The 23828-nt window shown below is 37.9% G+C and overlaps 1 protein-coding gene across 1 annotated transcript in view; it reads right to left on the reverse strand.

Moving 5' to 3' along the window:
- Nucleotides 1-5726: 5726 nt before the first annotated feature.
- Nucleotides 5727-23828, reverse strand: part of DNAH3 (dynein axonemal heavy chain 3) — a 62221-nt gene continuing 44119 nt past the window's right edge. The window contains 28 exon segments of the mRNA XM_068422975.1: nt 5727-6130; nt 6313-6419; nt 6422-6449; nt 7733-7937; nt 8529-8671; nt 9909-9926; nt 9928-10077; nt 10856-11010; nt 12081-12197; nt 13655-13712; nt 13714-13749; nt 13751-13818; nt 13821-13900; nt 14236-14464; nt 15403-17239; nt 17241-17297; nt 17299-17546; nt 18446-18644; nt 19177-19237; nt 19818-19860; nt 19863-19998; nt 20956-21172; nt 21511-21575; nt 21577-21677; nt 21789-22109; nt 22112-22397; nt 22399-22455; nt 23065-23208. Coding sequence (XP_068279076.1) covers nt 5777-6130; nt 6313-6419; nt 6422-6449; nt 7733-7937; nt 8529-8671; nt 9909-9926; nt 9928-10077; nt 10856-11010; nt 12081-12197; nt 13655-13712; nt 13714-13749; nt 13751-13818; nt 13821-13900; nt 14236-14464; nt 15403-17239; nt 17241-17297; nt 17299-17546; nt 18446-18644; nt 19177-19237; nt 19818-19860; nt 19863-19998; nt 20956-21172; nt 21511-21575; nt 21577-21677; nt 21789-22109; nt 22112-22397; nt 22399-22455; nt 23065-23208 — 5520 coding nt within the window. The 3' untranslated portion in view covers nt 5727-5776.

Raw genomic sequence — 23828 nt, forward strand, 5'->3', positions numbered from 1 at the left:
GTGAGGTGTGATACGAAGATTACTTTGACATCAGGACAAATTACAGCAGCTTTTCAAACTCTGTTAATCTATAGCAGTGTTCTCTGGTGGTTTGAGGATTATATATGCTCAATTGTGATTCAAGGCAGTGCCTTGTGTAAGGGTCAGCAAAAATCAGGAATCAAGCAGACACACTGCCTCCAGAGCGTCTGAATGCAAGTGAGAACACAGTGTCTGCATCATGCAGCTGCACTCCTTCCTCTCTTGTCCCTGCTCTGCCTGTTGTCCCTGGAGAAACATTCCAGTTTCATAGTATCCTTATGGTGAAGTATTGTTTCAAAACGGACTGTAGCAAACAGACAGCAGAAACACCACTCCTTCTCTTTCCTTTTTGCAAACTGCAGAGGAGTGGCCTAGACCCTCTATGTCAGCTTTTTTTCCTCTCCTTCCTTTGGAGAGGGTGTGGATGTGAAATGCAAAGTTTGGAATGCCATTACACAACTCAGAGTAAAACATTCCAGTGTTGGGTTCCTCAGGTTCCCACGTATGGACTGACTGAAAACTCTCCCTTCGGGTATCATGGGACCAAGCTTAAGATGCTTTGGGTTTCTTCACTGTGCATTTTTACATGGTTAGCTTTTCAACACAATCAGCACACTGGCTTCCTCAATAATTATTTTAGTGGTAGGTTTTAACTCTTAGATTATGGACAGAACCCCAACTTTATTAAAAGAAAGTATCTACAACTATCTATCATCTCTTCATCTCTTAAGTTTGAGGGGTATTTCTGTTTTGCAGGTGCCTCATGAATGGAAGTGAAATGAAATTAATTTCCCCCTCACTGGCCGCCAGTTGTTTTGGTTCCTTTTGAGTCCTCTGGCTCTACCAGGCTGTTCACAAAATCTCTTCAGGAAAGTTAGTGGAGCCTTCTGTCCTTCAGGCTAGAAGTACCAATGAGACCAAGCTGTGGACAAGAGCCACACTGTCCTGGGAGACTACATAAGCACAGCTTACAGCTGCTTTAAGGACAGAGTCTGTAAGCGGTGACCTATTCCAGCCAGAAGTTAATGGTGGCAAAAAAGCAAATTTGAAAAATGTAGTGTACGTGTAGTGTAGTGGGCAAAACCAAGGAAATCTCATTTTCTGAGCTCTCCAACTCATCCTAAACTCTCCAAGCCCTAATGGACCATGGCAAAGAAATATTCTTGTCTATCTTAAAAATAAGTTAAAACTGGTCATGTGCAGAACAGAATGACAGTTCCTCCCCCAAGAATGTACTTGTAAGAGTGAAAAAAATACAAGCAGGTGAGAAAGTACAAGGAAACAATGAGAAGAGCGAGTCAGCATGACAGGTACTGGCTAGCCCAATTTCTCACTACCCTTTATGGCTCCAGTCCACAAAGGTATCTATTCCCATATAATTATTTCCTGGGAATGCCTCATGTGGGAAGTAACATGTAAAATGCCATTGTTCTGCCTGTCAGTGGGAGCTTTGCAAATTTACTGCTGCCAGGAAGACACAAAACAAGACTCCTTTAGCCTAGGAAAAGGGGGATGGCATACAGACAGTAAAAAATAAGATGATTATACACACTGCTTAATCTTCCATTGAAAAAAGTCCAAATGCAGTCTTTTCCTGTCCTTATTCTGATACACCAGTGTAGAGATGTGTCAACTGAGTGAAACCAAAACGTACAAGAGACAAGGGTTTTGAATGGAAGCTTAGGCTCATTCTTTGTCATTAAAATATCATTTGATTCTTCTTAATTGTTAAAATTCATGTGGCTAATGAAGGTACTGATGCTGTGACTCATCAAGTGAATAAGCTATGTAAATGAGCAGTCTAAACGTACTGTCTGTATTATAGTCACAACTCTTTCCTGAGCACATGCCATAAGACATAGATTATTTCAAAAGAATATCCCTAAAATTCCAGAATATTTACACCAATTTAAATAACAATGTGGGTTTGAGTTCATTTATGAAGGGAAATATAAATACGCAATTTTTAAAAGGCTCAAGTAGCCTTAAGTAACTCAAATGAGTATCCACTTGCTTAACTGAAAAGCCAGTAAGTTGAACTGCAGTAACAGCATCACATTATTTGAGATACTTTAAATGCCAATTAATTTTTCAAAATAAGTGTTTGAGAAATTATTAACTAGTGCCTGATCCTCATTACTTTCCAGCACCAAAAGGCAAAGACTGAAATTTGTTAAAACCTCAGGCTGTTCAGCTAAAAGGAAGGATTAGATCAGCTCTTTTGTCAAGTCTGGAGAGCAAACCCCTTCTTTCATGGCGTAAGTTAAACTCTGCATGGAAAAGAGAACCTGCCTTAAATAAGAGTTCTTTGGTTTTGGAGGTCGAACTGTCGAACTACCATTTTGAGGGAGTTTCATTAAAAAAATTTCATCTGCAACTCAGTCCTGCGGGTAGACAGACGTCTCAACTGGAACTCATTGTATTAAATTCCAAGGACTGTGTAACTTCTGTCAAGACGTATCCCAACGATAGTGCAATGTGCCATTCCTACACATTAATTTTACTTGCAAAAAGATATTGTCCTAAAATGCCTCTGAGTTCCTGAGAGTTTATAATGCACTGGATTCAACCAGTCAGTGTACACTCTGTCCTGCACTTCCTTAACTTTCTCTTACTCCCCTTCCAGTAAATATTGTCTCTTTCCAATTTATCACACTAGTCAGGAGATGCTTTGGAATAATTTAGAATAAAAAGATGACATTAATTTTATATTCTTTAGAAATAAAAATCCTGAGTCAGTTACATGAGCTTTCCTGCAAGCTAACCAGTAGGCAATGCAGTAGTAAGTTGTTGACACAGTATCTGGCTTTGAATATTTAAATAACACCTCCTTTCTGGAAATTCTGTCCCTAACTCCATTATTAGTAAGGTTGTAATTTATGAAGCCACGTGCTTATGAAACCAAATTTAACACTAACATTAGCAAGCACACAATCATTTAAGAAGACGGACTCTGCACCTCCTTACTCAGTGTACCCTCTCAGTGTTGTCTAGGGGTGAGGAAATGCTCATTAAGTTGCAGCAGTGACCCAGTCTATTCCAAGGGAAGTATCACAGAACTGAAACAGGTTAAGACAGATTAGGTTATCCTCCTACTAATACAAGTTTGTTCATGTAATGCCTTTTAGATCTGGAGAAAATAAGGCAACCTGGACCTCACTCTCTTGGGGCCCTACTATGTATCCATCAGAAATTATATCAGTAACATCCATCTTTTATCCACAGACAGAAAGGTCGCTTATTTGATCATACCTATAAAATCATTTTCAAGAATGCTAATTACAGGAGACACCTGCACTTTCACTAATTTTTCTAATGCTATTAGGCAAAACATTCTAGATTTTTGGAATTCATAAGTAGAATAATTCAGGGCCTTTGTATTATCTTTTGCTTTTTCATTGTATAATTTTTCCTTTAACAGCCCAACAGTGTTAAATCAACAGAGAGAGTATTTCTCTTTCTGAAATGCATTTTTGTACAGATGAGGTAAGAGAAAGGTTTCCATCTCCTAAGGAAATGTACAAACCGTATCTGTCTTACAGCATTCCTAGCTGAAAATCTGTCTCTGCTATTTCTAAGGGAAAAATATCTCTTGCTCCGTAATGTCTGTATACTGCATTTTTTTCTGGCTGCTTTGAGTTATTAGCAAGGCTGTGAATCTATGATTTGCCGTAATTAAACAAACTACAAAATACACCTGTAGTGAGAGCTTCTAATGAAGAAATAGAAATACTAAACCTGTAAAGCTGAGGATTCTAATACTACTTTTATAAGGTACTTCATTTGTCCAAAATTTTTTCACATTTTTAGCACGTCCAACTAACAGCTGAGTTGCCTTTTTCTTTTTTTAATGCATCTCAGCCACGAAAGGTCGTCAATTCTAATGTTTAGCCAGCTTATCGTTCTTCAGGAAGGTCTAGACAATGCTCAGGAAATAAGGTTGGGAAGCTCATTTCAAAGAGCCACAGAAAAATCTCTCTAAGACAGATATCCCTCAACAGTAAATTCCATTACTTTTTCTTCAGCCTAAGAAAAGACTATGTTTTTAAAGGACCAATTTTAATTAATCTTAATTTACTTATGGATCTTCTGAAACACGATTCTTTTCTCAAAAATTGTTGCCAATTTGGGTGACTGTGCTGTAACATTCATAAACAAGTTATATTTTTGCTATAGGTGCCAAATATCATTTAGTCTAAATTGTTAAGAGTAGTTTCTTCCTATCAGTAAGTTGAAACACCTGCATGCTTCTGTCCCCTTTAAGTGTCCTGGCCTGACGTCTTTGCCCTAGTCACCACGTAACAATGACACACCAAATAACTGCATACTGTACTGTTTATGAGGCATCGAATATGGTACGTGAAGGTACTGTACTAATTACCTATGTATATCTTTGTGAAGAGCAGCACTGTACAACTTACCTGTAACACTTCTTGCTTACCTGTATGTTACCATTCTTAAACGTTACTAATTTATGAGTATCTATATAAAACAAACTAGTGGTTAATAAAACAATAATGAACACTGTTTTCACCTATAACAGCTAAGCACAACACAACAGATTAATTCCTATGACAAGAACCATATGGTTAATGAGTTATAGCAGCATCACTTAATGATTGTAGCAGGATACTGGGAATTGCTGAATTATAGCTGCATCTCTGACTTTGTGAGACCTCAAGCAAGTCATTAAAATGCTGCAATTTGGGCAATGAAAAAAAAATTACAAGACCTCAAATTAGTGGATGCTTATGCAGTGGGGTTTTTTTTTTTAATGTTTGCCTTGATGTTTGTGCTTCTCTTCTACTGCGTACACAAGTCTAATGATCCGTCTTTAGTACCTCCTTGGCATGCTGTGGGGATTAGTTAATGACTGCACAGCTCTTTGAAGATGTTCAGGCTATTTTGTTTTTATTTAATGTTTGTAAGCTACTTTGAGCTTCTCTGATGAAAGGGCTTAAACAAGTACAAAATTTCAAGTGGTTATTAGCCCAACATGCAAGAGGGCAAGATGAGGAAGTAAAATGAGACTATGGGAGAAAGGAAACAGCTCCATTTATCAGGCACCTGGGATGTGTAGGTAAATAATGCTGAAATAAAAAGAGTTTAAAAATAATGAGACAAGTGTACTGCTCTGAGAAATGGCAGGCTCCCAATGCATGTGCTGTCTAGAAGTTTTTCACGGAAATTCTGAGGCACATCTTCAAGGAGTGTCAGTTACTATAGATTTATAACACAGCTCTGGCACTTCATTCTAGCTGAGGATTGGTTTTACATGCTGACAACAGACTATTCTCATCTCCTCCCTCCTTGCCCTCCATACTCCTAGGACACAGAAGTGGTAAGCAAATCCACAGAGTCCTATTTGCAAGACTTGTGGATTAGATGCCCATTAAAATCAGCAGCAAAACTCTTTGGGCCCAATTTAAAAAAAAAAAAGCCCTATATAGCAGCTAGGTGGTAATATTAGGATTTCACAAGATTTGTAATGATGTGGGTGGCACACAGTTTGATGAGAGTTCTGTTCATTCTGATCTACTGCAAGATGAAGCCCAGGCCTTTGAAATAAGGTTCTGTTTGTAGTGTTCTATTTTCACTCACTCTTGCTCAGTGGCTGATAATGGCTAAAAACCAAAGGAAACGGGGAGCTGCTTTGAAGTCAGCAGGAAATCCCAATATAAGAAAAAAACGCAGCCATTGGGGAGTAAAGTGTATCTTTTAATAACAAAATGCAAGTGTTTTGACTTGCATACTCTCAGTCATCTAACTGGCATAGTGCTGCCACACCTCGATTTATCCAGTGTTTCTGGGACTTGTCTGAAGGGAGTTCAATTGAGAGAACATAGTTGGTTGAGTGGCCAGTAGTGGATAAGACACCTCTTCTTGCACTTGTCTTGTATACAGGGCATGAATAGATGTTCATATGAAGAAATTTGGAACTTTCTCCAGGTTTCAGCCAAATTGTGGGCAAAGAATCATAAAGGATTTTTGGAAGTGATTCTGCAATTACCAAGGATTCTCTATCCCATCGTGCACCTTCCAAAAAAAGGCCTCTCACATAAGCCCCATCGTCTGGCATTTTCTCCATCGTGTGCTCCTGTGTCATCACCTAGAATAATTAAACCATTGCGTGATTTTATTTTTATATGGAGCATAGTAAATCCTATAAGTGATAGTCTGAAATTACTGTTTTAAATAAAATTTCTTTTCATTTGAATACTCCATTCCTTGCTGGCCCAGAACATGTTTCAAGCTGTTCAAGAAAAACAAAATTCCTCTGCATTTTCTTACCTGAAATTCAAATCCAATATGGTCAATTGGGATGGTGTATTTTCTGGCGTAGTTTTGTAAAACACCAGTCAAAAAAGACTGAGTGAAGAAGAATCCTGAGAGCCAAAGACTGTGGGCGGCCCATTGATGACCCAGTCCTGAATATGGAGAGAAAAAACAAACATAAGAAAAAAATACATTTTGTGGCTTCACTGTGCCAATTCACCAGAAAAGGGATGTCTTTTCAGATACACTTGAACACCACAATGAGATCTAAACCTTGCTGGGACCCTCTGGATACTACCATTAGTTCTATATTTTTCAGAGACAACAAATCACACAAGTCAGTTATTTATGATGACAACAAAAATAGTTACTCATTCTGAAACAGCCAGAACTCAGTGCTAGTGAGAAAGAAATTTCAGAAAGTAGTATAAGCGTATTTTGATAAGTCTAGATACTAGCCAGCAAAAAAAAAAAAAAAAAAAAAGATTTAGTTTGTACACTTTTATCAATATACCCTCTTTTACAGTCTTGTAAACACCCATCTCCTAACATGAAAAAAAGGCCAAATTTTCTTACATAGTGTCTTCACCGATCACTGTGAGGGCTCTCACTGCAGCCAACACATCACATCCTAGTAGAGGAAATCATTCCAGTACGAAGATGCCAGACAAGGAGATCTTGGGCCAGTATCATTGTTGGTTATCAAAGGCAAGAAAAACAAGGCAAGGGCAGAATGTCCCCACACTACTCCAAGCTATTTGGAGTCAAAAGAAGCCCATATGGTACTCTGATCCAGCAAACTGGAAACTCTGCTGCTTATACAAATCTTTCAGACGCTTCTTTCTAGCTTTCTCCTCCTCTGACTTGTATGGGGTTCCACTACACCTCAGTACCTCAGCTATTTAAGGTAAATCTGAAATTTAAAATAATTTAAAGAGAGCGCTAAGAATGCGAGGGAAATAATGGAAGGGGGAATAAAGAATTAAATAGCTTGTTCAAGAAGTGTGTGGAAGTGGTGTCACTTTTTATTAAACTTGAAAGAGATTGATAATCACATATACAAAATTTAATAGTGCCTGTTAATGCACTGTTTCTAAAGAATTCTCACACCTGGTTCAGTGTCCTTTGAGCAGGGAAGTCATCAAGGCATCAATGCAAAGTAAAATGCCCCTTCTAGAAACAGAAGAATCAAAACGACCAAATGCAGCACTGGATTAGCACCAAAGGATTATACTCCCAGCTCACGATGCTGAGCAATTGCTCAGCTAATTCGAATGCTGCTAATGCAGTATATATTTGGTCATGAGTATGTGCAAGTGGTTCACAATCTAGAGCTATAAGGGTACTGCTGAGTGAGGACAGTACTGATACACATTTTACCCATTCAGCTTTCAACTACTAAGTCCTTAGACCTGTCAATCTCAGTTTAGCATACCTGGAAGAAGACCAAACGACAGAGGAGATCGGACACATAACTTCCCAGTGGCTTCAGTGATGGATAGGATTTGGCAGCCCACATTGATGGTACTTTTCCCATTAACATGCTGTTGAAAACATCTTCAAGTTCAGATGACATCAACACTTGGCCTTTAATGGCTTTGCCTAAATTAATGAGGCTGCTCCGAACAACTTCAGTGAGCCTTAAGATTAAAAAAAAAGAAATTGTCATCTCATTATTTACTTCTTACTGTCTGGCTAAAGACCTCTGAGTCCAACTTGAAGGAAGGGCCAATCAAAGCTGGTAAATGTCCTGTCAGAAATTCCTTATCTCACCTGTAGTTATCAAAACTCTTATTTAACTTCGGAAAAGCAAACAAAAAAAAAAAACCACACACACAGAGAAATGAAAGATAGTGAAAATTCTCATTCTAGACAAGGGAAATCAAGTGACAAGAGCTTTAAAGATTATAACACTATTTAACATACTGTGCTGGGAATATTGGGGCCTAGGTATGATTTAAAAAGAATGAAGTAGGCTGCCCTGCCCCAACACAACAAACTCAAATCTGATTTAAGTTCATACTCCAAGAATATAGGTACTATTTCTATATTCAAGTAGTCAGCTGCAGCTCTCAAGTCTTTTTGAAAGGTTTATCCAAAGCAGAATCTATCGTGTTAAGAACAATGTATTGTCAAAGGTTTATAACTGTTTAAGGCTTGTGAGTGACTAGCACTGATGAACACAAGCATATTTCATTATTAGTGCTGCTACACAAAACACTGAGCCATACCTGTTAAATCGAATTAGTTCTTGCCTAAGAACTGTATTCATGGACTCTTCATAAAGTAGTGGGTATAACTTCATAATCTCTTTAACATCAAAGCCACCTGGTAATTTAGACAGGATGTCCTGCGCCAAATCTTCAACAGTTTCCTGAAATCACAAGTTTGCAGTGAGTGAGGAATTTGCCTTTTTTCCACCTATTTTTGTTCAATAAATTCCACAAAACACTATAGATTTTATATTTTTTCTGTATAACCACATAGGCATTTTAGTCCATTTTCCTAAAGAAATAATGCTTACATGTTCTTACTGTCTTTGTGCATCATCCTATCTGTCTCTGCATGTGCCTGCTTGCTCCTTTTCCCTTCTCAATAATTTAAAATTTGTTACTAATTTCGGTTTAATTTGCAAAAAGGTTTTAGGCAACTTCTAAGGAAACAGGCAGCAGGGCAGACAAGCATAATCCTACTGCTGCCACAATGAAGGAAATGACAAAGTATGCAGCATGGGGAAAATGATGGGAAGACCATATGAATACCCCAGCCATGACAGAAGCTTTACTTGCAGCATATTAGACATCAGAGAATACGATCACTAGACAACCCTGCAGGAAATGAGGGTCCATCGACTCCACTTTTCAAGAATCCACTTGTGTATAAAATATAGGATGTCAAATCTGAGACGCTTGAAAGGTCATTTATCTCATGTCTCAAATGGGCATGGATTTCACCTGAGTAACCTGAGCTGCCAGCACAGGATGAAGGAAAGAAATTCCCAGCATCTTCACAACCAGGTCCCGTGGAGATGACTTTTGCCTCTAATGGGCTTATATTGCTTGCCTCACAGTTGAATGACTTGATTTAACTTCCTGGCACTCTGGAGTCTGTCCCCTAGTGAGAATGTCAGGGATGGTCATACAACCACTGCTGGATGAAGTCAGGCCAGTGCGTGAACCTCCATCATTGGAATTTGTAGACTGGAACTAAACGTCATACTTCAAAATTGCCTAGAGATGGATGTGATTTGAGGTGCTTTACCAGCTGTGATTGTTAACTGTGCTCTAACTACAATTCATGACTAAAGTGCAGCACTTCACTGTTATTTTAAGACGTGAAATATGAAAGAAACATTCCTATTCAAACTGCATGTTCTGCTCAACCAGGTGGGGTTGTGTGGTATTAACCTATTTGAATTCAAAGTCATTAGGGCATTTTCCAGCTTTAAAGGTTCTTCTATGCCAAATCCGTCTGCTTCTCTACAGGGACATTCATATCTACTCCCAATGCCACAGTCACATGATGAGAGGTGTTGGATTACTCTGAGACCTAGGGCATGACAGGAAAGGGCACCTTTCCAGAGTGCAAGTTGATCTTTCTTCCCCAGTTACCTGAGGGGACTTGCCACCCTCCCCCTGCTTCTCTAGGCAAAGTCAGGAGCACTCCAGTGAAAAGCTGGTTAGTCTCCTGGTTATCCTTGGTGATGTCTGCATTTTCATGAAGTCCAAACACTTCAGGGTGTGTTGTAATTGGTAAACTTCGTAGGTATTCGATGTAAGACTGTAAAAGAAACATTTAGATACCAGAAATCATGCAATGATATTTTCATAAATGACCAGTAAACCCACCTTGGACAGAACCTTCGCGTTTACAATCAAACATGTAAGCTCCGAGTTAAATGCATCCAGGTATTTATTACTCGGTCCACAGAGATAAATATAAAGTTTTAAATGGTTCAAAGACTCACTGAGGAGTTGTTCTTACCACCCTCATGTAAGTAGCAAAAGAAAGCAAGAGAAAGGAATGTACATTAGAAATATACAAGGAGCACTGGTAGGAGTCACAGAAGAGGGTAGGATGCCATATGTATCACCCCTATAACTGCAGGCTACACAGATAGGTGGATTTGAGCACATTTGTTATCTCTATGCAGCTGGTAGAAGGGAAAAAGGGGATGAAAATTGAGTATATACCTGCCATTCCACCTCCTCATACTGATCACTGCTTTCAAGGAAAAAGTGGTTGCAAGAAGGTGCAGAAGTACCTGTAAATTCCTGAAGCCTGACTCCTATTGCTTTTTAGGACTGTACTGGAAACCTGCACAGGGTGGGTCTTTGCATCAACAAACATCAGAATATTGGACAATCACTACATGTCTATTGCGGTGTGTTAGATATTAAGTACCAGATTCATATTTCATACATAAGGTATTCTAGTATAGCTTTGTGATCTTATGGGGTTATTTTCTATTATTTTGTTGTATTCAGCATATCAAAGTACCATGTAGATAAAGTTTTTCCCAATAACTCAGAGAGAATTTCATATTTTATCTTCTCACCTCATATGGACCATGTGGTGGTATGTAGTAGTCATCTCCAGGTGCAAGCATATACTTGTCCTGCTCTATATCCTTGCTATAGACTATGGAAATAAGGGACAGGAGAAGACGCCTGTCTTTATCATCTGTTACTCTACCTCCATAGTTACATTCCCCTGGGAAAGGACAAAGAAAACCAGGACGAAAAAATGTAAGTTAATGAACAAATAAAATTGTTTTGCAATAATGTATAGTTTCCAGTAAGTTGAAGTTCCAAAGCTCCAGATCATCAAAGTTTTTAGGCCCTATACTTCAATTGATTCAGTGGGAAATTAGACACTTTAACACCTTTGGAACTATAGGCCAAATTTGTGTGTCTTGATGAAGGGGTTTAAGGAACACTATGAGTTGGTCTGAGAAACTGCTACTCATGCCACAGTAAACTAATCTCATGTTTTAAATGACAGCCCTTTAGCTTGAAATTCTTATTAGTAAGAATTTTTAGAAACTGTCAAAATCTGAACAGTGCTATATTGATGATCCTCGTCTTGTTCCTTTCATGCAAACTTAACCTGATTATGTATGTATACAGTAGAAAACAAGGGATCACAAATATGCAATTCTCCTGTGCAGAAGGGGCTGGAGAGATTTAAGTAAATGAGCAAGCAATGAGAAGAGGGTTTACACTGATACAAAATACAGACAACCGCTAAAAGCTCACAGTTATTACTTTAATCCTGACTCCTGAAATTCTTTTTCATAAAGCTAATCATAATATTAGCAAAAATCAGGAATTATCTTATAAGGTTGACAAAGGAGGTGCCAAGAGGCAGCTATCTGAGAAAGAGAACTGAATAGCCACAGCAACCAGGTTATTTACACAGGTCAACACTCCTGCTTTAAACTGCATGAATATTATCACATCCTCTGGTAAACTGCCAATGCTTACTGTGTCACGATCATATTGATCAGCTAAGGTGAAACAGAGGCCATTGACATTTTTATTTGACATATGAAACAAAGACCAGGAGGTTTGCTGGACCATTAGTAGTTCTTCTAGCTATATATGAGCCAAGACAGAAATGACATCTGAGGGTTTGGGATCCAACTTGTCTGTATGTAGAAGCCAAGAAAGTAACCCTGAATGGAATCCACTCAATTTGTCAAGAACTCATCAGTTTATCACTGTACCAGCTGAAGGTGCCTAGCAAAGTCAACAAATGTTAAGAGAGTGCAATGCCTGTACCTGTTAGGTATGTCAGAGCTTCAAATGGGATTTCTTCATATTCATTCAGAAACATCTGGATCTGTCGCATACTGATTCTGAGGTCAGATTCATTGAACTCATATGGAATATTCCAACCTGTTTTATTCAGAAAAGATATACAGGGCAATGGTGCACTGTACTGATAACCATGCTCAGGAAAGGATGGTATTAGTACTATACTGCTACTACAGAGCTGAAGATAACAGCTGCCAGACAGTACCTAGCATAAGCCCTGGAATTTACGTGGCTGTTTATTGCACAAGGGAGAATATGACTCCATAACAATATTGTATCTAAGGCACTATTACCATCATTCCGTATAATTAAAACATAAGCATCGGCATTTGGCATCACACACTCCTGAAAAATTGTATTTTATCTGAAGTAGAACACAGCCCTGCTCGGTACTTTCAGCTAATCTGTTGCTATATGGAGACTATGAGAACAGGAGTTTTAATTCATTGATTGATTTTAATTTTTAATCAACCTGCCCATCTATCAATGCTGTTTGTATATGACATTCAGAGTAACAGCACAATAAAAAAAAAAAACCACACAGGAGCACACTCCAGATAAGCGGATCCTTCAGAAAACCTATACCCCTTTAGCACAAACCAAAAAACAGGGCTAGTGCTGCAACTATCCTTCTTCCCCCAGACAGATGGTCACATTACGCAGCAGATGTTGCTTTTGAAAATGACCTCTTTGTCACTTACAAAAATTGTATTTTGTAAGTGACTTTAAAGCAATAAATGTATATCTTCATACTGGCAGTCTAGTGTTTATTTAAACAGCTGCCTATTAAAATAAGGACATTGGCTTTCAGTCAAAAATATAACATTTTCATAACAGTAACCTGTTATGACAAAGACCAGACTCAGTTGGAATGGAAGCTTCGAACTTCATGTACACCGTGGAGAGTGTAAGCTTTATATAGTTATAAAAATGGAATCTATAATTCCATACATTTCTACATTTTATGTGGAAATTCTATATAGTTTTCTAAATATTTCAAGATTTATAGAAAAAGCTGAAGCACAAATCTTACTAATACATATCTTTTCATTGCTGTGTTATGAAACAACACACTGCAGCTACATAATTTGTTTCACACCAAGTAAAACATATGCACTAGCTTTGATAAAACAAAGTGTACACACAATACAAAAGCAGAATTGAAAAAGACACATCTTGATTACGAAAATTCCAAAATGGAACTGGATTTGATGTTAGGTTAGTAAGAATTACAGTAATAAATTAATAATTTAGTAAGCTATAATTTAATGTAACTACTGTATAAGATGTTTACTTGGAAAACTGGTACTTTCCAATCATCCCCTAGGGTAAAGTTTAGTAGCTTCAAGAGTAGCTTTGCCTGAATAAGAATCCCATGCAAATAACAGCTTTTAAACTTTATTATGTTCTGTGCAATACAGATTGCACTCTTGTAATATTGCTGTCAACAATACTGCCTTTTTACAGAGAGGCTCTGATAATGCATTTCAAAACTACTGATCTTTTTGAGACAACCTGCAGAATAATCTAAACCTTACCCAGTGGGCCAAAGTTCTCCTTTCCTGCACAATAGCATGACAAAAAGCAAAGGCCAAAACAGCAGTTTTTGCCACATTTCTGGCTTTTGGCAGCTAGCTAAAGAACACTGGGTCGGAGATGGGGTCATTAAGGTATGATCGGAGAAGGTTCGCTCTAAGTCCTTTGGAGGCTCATTTGTCATTTTGATGCCATTCTGGAGGATGCTAACAGGAAACTTTTCTGATGGATAACTAGTTAACCACAACCTGAAAAAAATTTTAAAAAGCACATTATCAAAAAAACATCAATATTGACAAATCCTCAATATTGATCTGCAGAAGACTAAGTTTTATTTACTTGCTTCATAACCATAATGATAACATCTAAAATTGTTCTAAAATGCAGGCATAAAGTAGATTATATTGGACAGGTAGAAAAGATGACATCCTAATTAGATATCTTTATTTTATCACTGCACATATACAATATGAATGTTATGCTTAGTTGTTCACACAAAAGAAGTTTCATTTCTTTTTTACTAGTGTCTTCAGCAAACAAGAAATACCTCCCATTCAAAAGAACAAAATATTAAAACTCCTACCTGAACTTATCATTGGTATTCTCAGGCACCATAACTTCCTCACAGATTTTTTCCAAAGCAGGCATACAGCTAGTTGCAAGATGGCAGTTTTTGTAACACTACCCAGGTTCTCCATCAGTAATAGCCTGATAAATCATTTTTGCTGCTATTGGGCCCTGGCCCTGTCCAAGCGAAATAGTTTGAATGCTTGTGCCTCCCATGCCAACATCATCAGCAAATTTTAGCAACCTATGATGGCAAGTTTCACACATGCAAACAAAGACAAAGTCTATTAGAAGGTAGATTTCTGTTATATTCATCATTTTTATAATGTAAAAATAATTAAAGGGGCAAAAGTCAACAAATATTTTACTCAACTGGAAAAAAAAAAATCTCAACAACCCAGAAGTAGTATCAAATGCTGTATCAGTTACTGTGTTTCTGAGGCATATGCTAAAATGTAGGCGTGTAAAATAATACTAAAAAAAAAAAAAAAAAATACTAGCCAGGTTAAATGCCTGTCCTCTCCTTTAGCTCTGAGTGCTCAGTTCCAGCCTGCACTACAGCTCTCTTCTCTGTTGCATGGGTACATTGTTTATGGGGGTTGAGCTGTAAATTGGATCTTTAGATCTGGTTAAAAATAACCCTCCAGCTTTGCCATCAAACCAGTACCTCCTGGAAATACATCCTTACACTATGGCTCCATATTACAATTCTTTTGGCAGAAAACCAGGTTTAAAAATAACCTGGGTGGTTATTTTTAAAAGGACATTTAACAGATGTGTTTTTTAAGTGTGGTCATATACACCATTTAATTAGTAACTGAGAGGGAGGAAACTTTCTGCAGGAGCGGTTGTAACAAAGACTGGGGCAAGTCCCCAAACACCTACTGAAAGAACTGTAACACAAGCATAAATTATAAACTGGTCTGGATGTTACAAGCTGTTAGACCCCTAAATTGCTGCTCAGAGACCTACACATTTCATCACCACTACATTGATTCCACCCTCTAGCAATTTTACTGTCATTGTATATATAGGGGCAGATGCAAATGTTTGATATTCCATGATTGCTGTATTATACTTTAAAGACACTTTAAAGATCAATGAAGGGGCCTACACTGTTATCAGTTTAGTCACACTCAGTGACATTTAACGAAATAAAAAGGATTTTTAATACCAATCTCACCTGCCATAGGATCAGCACCTGGTGATAATACAAAAATCAAAGGAGCACAACAGTTTGAATCACTGTAACTTCTTCCAAGATCAAAAGTAGGTGGTTCAATAAATGTTCTTCCCATATTTTCCACAATGAACTCCTGCACTGCCGGAATAATTTTGTCAGGTCTCAAACACCTGAGAATAACCATGCGATCTAACCCCACCAGTGTGCTCCACACATCTGGGAAGGCTTCTTCATGGGGTCTTACAGAGTCATATATTGGTTTCCACTTTGAAAAATTCTCTCTTACATGTTCCATTAGTCCGTGGAGGTTTGTCAGACTAGATGCACGTACGAGCTCAGCCCACGATTTGTCAGATAGCCAATCTGGAGCTGGATTGGGGTGAGGATTATCAAGAGCAACACCTCCTGTCAGTAGGAAACGCCAAACCTTATCATCTATTTGGTCTTTTCCCTTCATAATGCCTACTGTCAGAAGGAAGGAGAATAACAGCTTATCCTTTTCAAACAGTGAACGACAGACATTATTATAGATGCTTATTGTGAAATGCTCGGTTATATTTTTAATTCTCTTTTCTAGATCTTCACTCTTCTTGCTTTTAGCAATAGATTGAACATACAAGTTAATGAACCAAATCAATGAATACTGGTACATAGGTTCAATGTTTGCCAGGTCAGAGACGCAGAAGAAGACAACAGCTGAATGAATAGCAACTGGTTTATACCCCATTCGAGTAGAATCTATTTGCATCTCAGTTGCAGAGGCAATTTTTTGCTTTTCTGAAATTTCTTCAGATAACTCTTTGGATGAAGACAAAATATTAATTGCTGTTTCATCTTCTAAGATGTTTCCTTCTGAATTGGAAAGTACCTCCAGGATTTTATCTTCTGTTTCCTTTAGTTGTTTCTTGTTGGCTGCGCTTTCTACAATCAGTTTATTTTTCTTTTCTTCTAGCTCAGGCTTTTCCTCTGCAGCTACAATTCCAAGGAGCTGGTCCTGAAGACCCAAAGGTGTAATCATGAAGTTGAGTAGACAAACTTTCACAGCCACTTCAGGAAGATAATGAGGATTTCTTAAGCGGGTTGTTATGTAAAACCTGAAATCTCTTGAATATTCAATTATATTTTCCCCTAATTTCATGTATTCTACTCCTTGTTGTTTGAATGTTAGCTTTAGTAAAATGGGCTCTATGAAAGCATCTAGTTCTTCACCAATATTTTCTAGCAAAACTGGTGTTCCAAGCTGAATAGCATTTTCTAATGTCCTTACATAATGTGTGTCAGACAATTTGATAACTGACAGCCTATTAGTTCTCTCCATATTTTTTACCCACTTGTTAGCTTGCCTTTGAGGATCTATCATTAAAGCCCATCTTCTTGAGTTAGAAACAATTATGCCATTGTCAATGGAAAAAGAATCAATTGGCAACCCAGCAATCTGCCATGCACGGATTTTGACTGGATCCCCTAGTGTATTACTTAAGCTAAAATCACTGGAGCATGGTATATTCTTTTCATTGCACAGGACCTGCCATTGCTTTTGACATTTTAGACGGTAATCTACAGTAAAGGCTCCCAAATAAGCCACAGTTCCTGATGATAACAACACATCTCCTATAAGGTCTATGTACCGGATTCCCAGTAATCGTGCAGCTTCTGTCCACCTATCTTTCTCTCCACCAAGACCACTAATTAGCTGTTCAGCTCTCACAAGCTTTTGTGAACAGAGTTCAATATTATTTTCCAATTCTCTCTTCCGGTCATTCATTTTGTCAAACTCATCATTCAAAGCTTGGAGGCGATCAACTACCTCCTTAAGTTCTGCTTGTTTTGTTTTTAGGCTTCTGCATTTGAATGTCCAGTATTTCTTCTGCACCTCTCAAACGTTCACGCTTTGGGGGCAACCACTTTTGCAACACGGTCATATACCTCCATGGCTCGCACCCACTTGCATAGTCCTTCGCAGGCAGATGAGACATTTTTTATGACAGCTGGCTGAAAATCTGGATGATCAATAAACCTCTCTCTAATTCTCTTCATTATAGCGGGAGGAATATTGTCCTTGTCATACGTCTTTAAGCTCTCAAGGAATTTCAGATCTCCAAGAATTTTTCTAGATGGCCCCCAGTAGTCTTCTAGCATTTTACCTATATTGCAAATAAGACTAAAATCAGGCTTAAAACATGCACGTTCAAACTGAAAAAATACTTGAAATATAATATGAAGAATTAACATCAATGATTTTGCAACAGAATTTTACTATGCAACCACTGTTAATTAGTTTGGGAAAGTTATTACCTAAAAAAGTTCAGACAGGAACTTCAGCATCACTAACCTATGTTGTATTTATTAATTACATATTAATTCTAAATCAAAATAAGGGAAAATAATTACTGTACAGTCTTTCTTAGCATAGTTTATTAGATAAATCAGTAACTATGTGAAAGCATTTCTTCCTAATCTAGGTAAGACAGTTTTGGATGAAAGACATTTATAGAATTCTTATTTTCAATTGTGAAGGGGGCACAAGGTAGAAGAAAAGTAAAAGAAAAAGGTCTCTTCCCTTTCCTACCTTGCAAATCCTACGCAATCCCACAATAACAACATAACCCACATAGAAAGAGATTGTTAAAGTAATCACCTATGGCAGGGTATAGCTAGAATGCTGTCTCCCAGTATAACTGATAAAGTTTCGTAACAGGGATTAGAGGGGAAAATACAGGTGAATGGTGCACAGCACATCTCCAGCTCCCAGAGTTCCTCAAGGCAATACGAATCTCAAGATTGGGTCAAAGCAAGTTGAAGAGATGACTTTGTGCTGGTGACTGGGATCATATTTACCAAGCTTGTACAACAGTGTCAAGCAAGTGCAATAAGTTACAATGGCAAAAGCAGCTCTTAGCTATTCAGTGTAGTTATGTGTCATTGATAGCAAAATGCACTTTTAGTGCACATGACTGCATTCATGCCAGAAGCACTTCACTAGTACAACACAGCAGGACCCCAAGCATTTCTAGGGCAGGGATAACAAATACCGCATCATTACCACTGCCACTTGGATCAGGCTTTCTCTCTGGTTTAGCTCCCTTCATGACACAGATACTCTCCATGACGAGCTTAACAGGGCCAGGTGGATTCTGCATGGATTTCACAAGAGAGATGTCTGAAGGATTCAGGGTATCAAGAGCTGCAAGCGCTGCCTCCAAAGCTGGCATGGCCTCAGCAAGGTCTCCTTCACATTCGTCCTGTTAAAATATTGGGTAGAAGCCTGTAAACCTTCATACAATACCAGGTCTGCAACCTGATTACCCCACTCCAGCACAGCCTCGGAGAACCTTCTCTGCTTGTAAGTACCTAATATAAAGACTCTTCACAACATTGTGTTTCCTGGAGAGAAAACTACTTTCACAATTTGTCTGTGCAGTTTGAAGAGGGAAGGTTTGTAGAGAAATTAGTAACTTCCATAAGCTGAACTGATAGCTGAAAAAGCCAGACAAGCTTCAAGATCGAAGTCTCTCTGGTCTGACAAGGAGAATTAAAATACAGGTTAGATACAGTTGTTCTTTTTTAAATCTTACAGTGCTGATTAGGTAAAAATATATACTGTTTAGCTTAAATTCTTTATGATGTACTCAGATCTCAGTAATTATCTTATCTATCACTGACATTTCCAACTAGTTACAACAAAAATACTGAGGAATCCTGAAGCTTTCCACGGGAAATTCTGTGATACAGATGTCTGGCTATGGCGATATCTCTTAGGTTATGCCAAATTACCTCAGCTAACTCTAAGCGAACTGTCTTTGGGCCTGGAAACAGTATAACCTCATTACTCAATCTGTTGAGAAGGAGAATATATTAGTACAGAAATAAGACCTACACAGCTTTTGGGATGTGAACTAGAAAGGGAAGCTATGCAGTACTGTGAGATACAGTCATACTCCAAACAGCCAAAATTTACCTTGTTGACATTAGGAGCATGTCATTCATCACCTCTTGCAACTTTGTTACTTTAAGAACTTGGATCATCCCATTGACACATCATCACAACTCTCATTTACTTGGAAAGACTTGGAACCGATCATACAGAATCACACAGAATCAATCAGGTTGGAAGAGACCTCTGGGATCATCGAGTCCAACCATTGCCCTGACACCACCATGTCAACTAGACCATGGCACTAAGTGCCATGTCCAGTCTTTTCTTAAACCCCTCCAGAGATGGTGACTCCACCACCTCCCTGGGCAGGCCCGTTCCAATGTCTAATGACCCTTTCTGAGAAGAAATGCTTCCTAATGTCCAACCTGAACCTCCCCTGGGCAAAGCTTGAGGCTATGTCCTCTTGTCCTATCGCTAGTTGCCTGGGAGAAGAGGCCGACTCCCACTTCACTACAACCTCCAAGCCCTTGTACACTACCTTAATAGCTTAGCAACAGCTGCTGCTTCATTAGCCTCTTTTCATCTGCTGACACTAGTTCCTTCTTTGCATCTACTTCAATTGTTTCCTTTTCAATCTGGATCATCATTTTGTCCGTTTCTGCAGAAGTTTGAATCAGTTCAGGCTGAAGGGCAGTCAGTTCTTTCTGCATCTCTGCAACCTGATGAACATAACAGGAAATCAAGAAGAAATTTGTGTAAACATTGCATGCATTTCACATCTTGATGTCTTAGGAAGAAAGGTCAGAAGACACTATATTAATACAATCTAAAAAGGGACATATGATTGAAATAATTATTAAAATAGTTCTCTAGCTTATTTTTACTAAGAGCTGTTTTATTTAACCGAATAGATTTTTTTAAAGTATTTTTTTATCATCCATGCAATACGCTTGCTTTTCTATGATCCACTTAACTTCAAGAATGAGAAATAAATTGTTTAATTGTATTTTTTCCTCACAGTCTGTTTCAGTTTATGGAACACCAAATAATCATTTATTGCACAAGTGGAAAAACAAAATCCAAAAGAAACTTGGAAGAAACACAGAATTAGTGACAGCAACAGCTGTAAACTGGATATTCTTCTTTATCCAGCAAGTATCTGGAAGCCCCTTTACTTTGCATCTTGGAAAGATCAATCCCTGGATCCCATGGATTGAAAATGGGTGTTATTTACCTGGAACCTGATCAATTTCCTACTGGGGAGCTACTCAGGAATTAATGTTTATTATTGTCTTCCAACATTCCTCAACTTCTCTCCTATTTTGAAAAGGGCTGTAGGTACTAGAACGCTGAGGCATGAGTTCTCCATATAAAGTTTTGAGAAGATGATGAAATTTGCAAGGTTTATTCCTTCAACATTTAATGAATACCATCAATTTCATTTAGCTTGCTATTAAGTGCTATAATCCAAACTCACATACCACAATTTCTTAAAATGACTAAGCAGTAATTTAACTTTTCCTGCTGGCTTTCTATAGAAAATTATTAATAGCATCATGAATATAGTTAAGAGGGAATTTAATAAGTTTTATTTTTGTAAGCTTTGATTAGCTTATACAGACCCCATACTAAAGTATGCATATGGCACATATTCAGTGTTTTCATCTGAAACTTACTTGTGAAGATGCAAAGTCAAGTTTTTGAAGTCCCATAAGATAACGAGTTCTCATCATGTCAACTTCTTGCCTTTTGCTATTCAGCAGAGTCTTAAAGGTAAGAATCAATTCGAGGTATGAAGTTGGTGTCACATAGTTGTGTCTTCGCAGTGTAGTATAATAGCTGATGGAGAGCTCTCTCACACTTTCTTGGAAATATTTGCACATTGACACAACCCTAGAGAAAATTTTTCCATATTACTATGAAAATACAATCTGTTTTTATGTTAATTATGAGGAAAATACTCTAAGCTTATCAAATTATTTTAGTGTTAGTGAAGACAGAATTGTTTTTTCCCCATTTTAAGAAATATTTTAGACTCCTTTCAAAGAGTGGCCTGATTTTCAGAAACATCAGATACATACATCTAGGTATCTTTGACTTGCACTGAAACCCCAGAGTTAACTTAGCTTTGTCCATTTATAAGGACAGTTTCCTGATCAAGTATGTTGGGGGCGCAAGGTGGAGGGGAACAAACATTTGCTTCATATGTTTCTTGACAGATAAACTCATACTCTTTTCTAATGTCATCTTCAAGTTCAACATCCTCTAAAAACTTGTTAGCAACCATTTCCAAAGCAATCCGTAGGCCAGGTTTGGAACCAATCAATGGTGCAGCAGTTTATCAGTGATGGGAACATCCGTAACCGATTCCGAAATGCATCTCCAATAGGACTCATGGCTAGAAAAAAAAAAAAATCAGCATTGTTACCTAAGTTTGTTTGCAGTTAGGAAGCAGAAAAAACTAAGCCTAAGAAAAAACATTCTAAAAAATAACACACTGTATACAGACCTAAGCAAACATGCAAATTCTTCTTCACCCTTTCAATAAAGAAATTGTACATAGCAAGGGGAGTGGCTTCAATTTTCCTGTTCTCCATCCTTGCTGCACCTTGCATTTTCTCAACGATTTCAGCTTTCTCATCTGTTGCAAAGATATTAGGCACATCACCGGTATTTAAAAGCATGTTGATATCTTCTACAAATGTTTCATCCTTTATTTGATTATCACAGAACAAAAAGGACACGTTCTTGTTACCAACACCTGCTTTCAGCATGACTCGTTTAACATCTTCTTTCCATTCATTGATTCCATAGGACTTCGTAATTTCAATTGAAAGAGTTCAAAGGTATTCATGTAGGTGGCTAGCTTGGTAGCACTTTGTCGACCACTCCCACCAACTCCCACCAACAACAGATGTCCATTATCCTGTTTCAATACCCTGCATATCCTTGAGATATGCTCAATAGCAAACTTGAACATGACTAGGGACATTGGTGCTTTGCTGATATTGTTGTATTCCTCAAGGTAGTATTCCATCACAGTTCTCAGTTGCTTCAAGTCTGTGATTTCATCATACACTTTTACATTACTGTCCGGCTTCAAATAGTCTCCAAAGAACCAGGCTGCGAATATTATCATCAGAGATTTTTTCAGTAGGTGAGAGATGACTCAGTACCTAAAGAAAATACAAGAATCAACAGATAATTCAAACTATTAAAGAATACTTTCCTTAAAGTTATAATCATTCTTATTCACATAGTAATAATACTGTGGGAAGCACTGCTTTCCAGCTATTCTAGTTATTACCTTAGTCTGGAAAAAAAAAACCCACACCAAAAACCCCACCTAAATGGGGAATATGTTGTAGGTTGACATGTAAGTTTCCACATATGCATACTTCAGAGAGATTTTGCTGACAAATATAGGACAAGTTGCCAAAAGGCTTCTCAGAAAAGTACCCACCACCCCCATTGGCTCATCCAAATATTAACTTAAGCAAAAGCACAGATAAATATTGTGTAAGACATTTATTCCAGATAGTCCTCTGTATCAACACAGAATCCTTATGAAGTTATGAAACATTCTGATGATATGAAGCAATTTGTATTGACTTGACTAAGAATATGTACAATACCCAATACTGAATAGAAGACCATCCATACTTTTTAAATGCACTGATCAAAATAATTCAAAATGTGACCAATACTAATGTAATCTCAATGTCTAAGTATTTCTGAAAACTCATCAGTCTCATTCTTCATCCCAGCACATTACCCAAAAATACCTTATTAAAGCTCTGCTTGAAGCTATTTGATGTTGTCTCCTGTACCATCTGAAAGAATACCTTCCTGTCCTCATCATCCACTAAGCGATCATAGAAAACTCGGTAAACCTCATGAATCCAAAGTCTGATCAGTTTATCTTCATCCTGAAAACATAAATACAAGAAAATGGGTAGATAAAGCTCAGGCAGGATTTGTTTTAAAAACAAAAGGGTAGAAATGTCCATCTGATCCTGCTACATCTTGTACTAAACTCAGTGGGAATCTTTCAATTCCAAGCTATTCAAGCACATGGCTCAGCATCTGCTAACTTAACTGGTTTCCTCCCCTAGTTACCCATCTTGTCCTTCCTGCCAGTACAAACTGGGACTCTTATGTCAAAGCATTTTTGTCTACTGTATCAATCTTCCCACCCTTCCAACATAAAGTAAAGAATAAATCTTTCAAAGATATGGCTCATGGGCTCTAACCCAAGCCCTGCCCAAAACTGTTGCTGGCTAAGATTTCCCCTCAATAGCTTGTAGCTGGTTTGTTCTGTTTCTGCACCAAAAACATTTCCACAACAGAAATAAAACTTCTAATACTCCTTTAACCTGACATTTTACTGAAAATGGATGAAAAAAGTAGAAGGATGAAAATCATATAAATCTATCAGTTTTCATTTGTATTTTGTGACAACAGGCAAACTCAGGGTTAAATTGTTCCAGTCTTGTTCACTGATGAGCTTGTCATTCACAAAGAGAGATACTGAGTCTTTTCCCATGTT

This window comes from Nyctibius grandis, chromosome Z (assembly GCF_013368605.1).
Source record: "Nyctibius grandis isolate bNycGra1 chromosome Z, bNycGra1.pri, whole genome shotgun sequence".
NCBI classification, from domain to species: Eukaryota; Metazoa; Chordata; class Aves; order Nyctibiiformes; family Nyctibiidae; genus Nyctibius; species Nyctibius grandis.